The 2,902-nt window shown below is 33.1% G+C and overlaps 1 gene segment (V, D, J or C); it reads right to left on the reverse strand.

Moving 5' to 3' along the window:
- Window positions 1-269: 269 nt before the first annotated feature.
- LOC101996681 lies at window positions 270-948 on the reverse strand. The segment is given in 2 exon segments: window positions 270-751; window positions 873-948. Coding segments are annotated over 2 exon segments (528 nt in total).
- Window positions 949-2,902: the final 1,954 nt, after the last annotated feature.

A 2,902-nucleotide genomic window follows, 5' to 3' on the forward strand; every position in this document is an offset into this window, starting at 1 on the left:
AGGAGGGGTCAACTCAGTTTAAAGGCAGGTTTATCAGAATAATAGCTAAATATTTGATAGAAACACTTAAGCCAAGAAGATATGAAAAAATGTACACCATGTTTTAAAGAGCACAAATCTCAGTCCACACATTTCTATATAATAAAAGCATAGGCCAAAATTAAATGAAAAGGAAAAGGAAAATGGTTTCAATAAAAAGTTATAATCACAAATAAAATTTCTCAGAGATTAATGAAATATTTAGTTTGAAGAGACAAAGTTGCCACTTTTCAATGTAGAGACTTCTGTGGTTGATAAAGCATTATAAATCTTTCACTGAGAAATAGTGTATGGAGCAATACACTGTCTGTTTCTCTGGCCTTGTACACCCACTCTTGGTCCTGAGCAATCTTGCATGAAGGTTTGTGTATGAGCTCACACTGAAGGCCCCTCACTGTGTCTCTTGTACAGTAGTAAGTAGCAGTGTCCTCAGCTCTCAGACTGTTCATTTGAAGGTAGAGGGTGTTTTTGGAATCATCTCTGGAGATGGTGAACCGGCCCTTCACAGATGCACTGTACTCTGTTGTGTAACTATTAGCTTTGTTTCTAATAAGGGCAACCCACTCCAGTCCCTTTCCTGGAGGCTGGCGGACCCAGTACATATAATAATTATTGAAGGTGAATCCAGAGGCTACACAGGAGAGTTTCAGGGAACCATCAGGCTTTATCAAGCCGCCTCCAGACTCCACCAGCTGCACATCACACTGGATACCTTCAATAATAGAGAATTCCAGTGAGGAAAATGTAACACACACACACACCATCCCTCTTACTCATGCCCACTTCTTACTCATGCACGCACACACTCAGCATATCTTCTTCCCATAATTTACCTTTTAAAAGATTTACAAGGAATATGCAGGTTAACCACAACTTCATGGTGAGAGGTCTTTGTTCAGTGTTGATCTCTGAATGGGAAGAAGGGGGAACTCAGGACCGGGCTCCCCTGCAAGAGTGACAGAGTCAGGACTGGGCTGGTTTTCATGAGGAGAGGGAAGCACAATTTGCATTTCTTCCTTCCTGCTATATAATCATTTCTAGGGTTAAAACAATAGAGGGTGCAGTTTTTAGTTCATAACAAAAAAATTACTAGATGAGTTCAGTATCAGTAACTGTTACAATGTTGAATCTTTTCTTTTGTAGATGTGTTAACTCTTTAAATTTTATGATTTAACCATGTTGAAAACTCTGCTTGATTCACAGATATAAGATATTATTTTGAATATTTTTAAATAATTGATATAAAGCTGAATTAATGTTGAATATAATTATTAAAATCAAGAACCATTGTTAAAATATTAAATCAGTGGTGAAGGATGCACAAATTCCTACACTTGATCCTCTTTTCTGACAAGTATACATTGAAGAAATATGATTGCTCTCCAATAGCATTTGATATGTGACAAAGCATATTGAAATCCAATTTTACACTTGTTTGACTATTTTAACATTTTGGGGTTATGTATTTATCATGCTTAGGAATTAATTCACTTTTAATTTTAAGATCCTTTAAGAGGCAAAGTTTCCACATCTGGGATAATCAATAAGTCTCCTGCCTGAACTCTAAGCCACATACAGATGTCCTTTCATTTAACTTCACGCGTTGAAAATATGACATTCTATGGTGTTAGGTTAATAAGTCACAGAATGAGGAATTTTGAAATCATGACATACTACATGAGCAGAGAATGTTTGAATTACAATTTTTCACTTGTTGAATGTATTCTCTTCAAAAGATACCAACTTCATGTGATTTTGGATCCTATATATTGTGTCACTACTCTTTCTATTGTTTTCTCAGGAAAGTAACTAATATCCAAAGAAATAAACTACAGCTCTATATCCATTTTGCTTTGGAAACTTCAGCAAAAAACATAACAAGTCCATAGTATGTCTGGCTTGTTTCCTGCATTTAAATGAAAAGCATGTTAAGGAGACAAAAAAAAGTTCTTGCTGTCCACTTACTGTACCTGCTCCTTGGATTTCTGTAATTAGTGAGGTGTGAATACAATGTTTTAACTTTCATAGCCCTTCAGTAGGCTTTCTAGTAGCAGTATAATTAAATACATTGTTTTATTTCTAATTTTTAAGAACTTCTGTATTGAGTTTTAAAATTTCTGTACCAATGCACCTTTCTATCAGAAACTGTAAATGTTAATTTCTTTGTAACTTCACCATTATTTTACATTTACTTTCTTGATGAAAAACTATCTGCTTTGAATGAAATAAAATAAAGACACGTTTTGCTCTCTGATGTCTAAAGTTATTGAACATTGTTTATTATATATACTAGCCATTCATATTTCTTAATCAGAGAATCATCTGTGGTTAATTGTTCTATATCTTGAGTTTTTATTTGTTTTTATTGGTTAATGCTTTTGTTTATTATGTATTCTAGTCACCAATATCCATCAAACATACACATTACAAATATTTTTCCTATTTTCTAGCAAACATTTAAAAATGTCCAATATCATCAAGTATTGTCAAATTAACTAAAATTTGATGTTTCTTCTCAACCAAGTAAAAATGAATAATCTTTAGAAAATAAATGACAGCAACTTACACCAATATGTATAAAGTGGAAAACTTAAGCAGATACAATGGAAATGAGTGTGATGACTTCTCAAAGAACAAAAATTTTAATTGGAAATTAGAAATGTATTCACAATGTTTATGGAATAAATCAGCCTAGATGTTCCTGAAATGATGAATGGAAAACAGACATCTTGTAAATATATACAGTTCAATTGCACTGCAGGTGAAAAAAATAAAATCAATTTTTAGGATACTTGGTAGAACTGCAATACAATATTTTTTATTTATTTTTTTTTGTTGAAAAAATTTCTGCCTCCTTTTCGCC

The sequence above is a fragment of the Microtus ochrogaster genome, unplaced genomic scaffold (genome assembly GCF_000317375.1).
Source record: "Microtus ochrogaster isolate Prairie Vole_2 unplaced genomic scaffold, MicOch1.0 UNK101, whole genome shotgun sequence".
In the NCBI taxonomy this organism is placed as follows: domain Eukaryota; kingdom Metazoa; phylum Chordata; class Mammalia; order Rodentia; family Cricetidae; genus Microtus; species Microtus ochrogaster.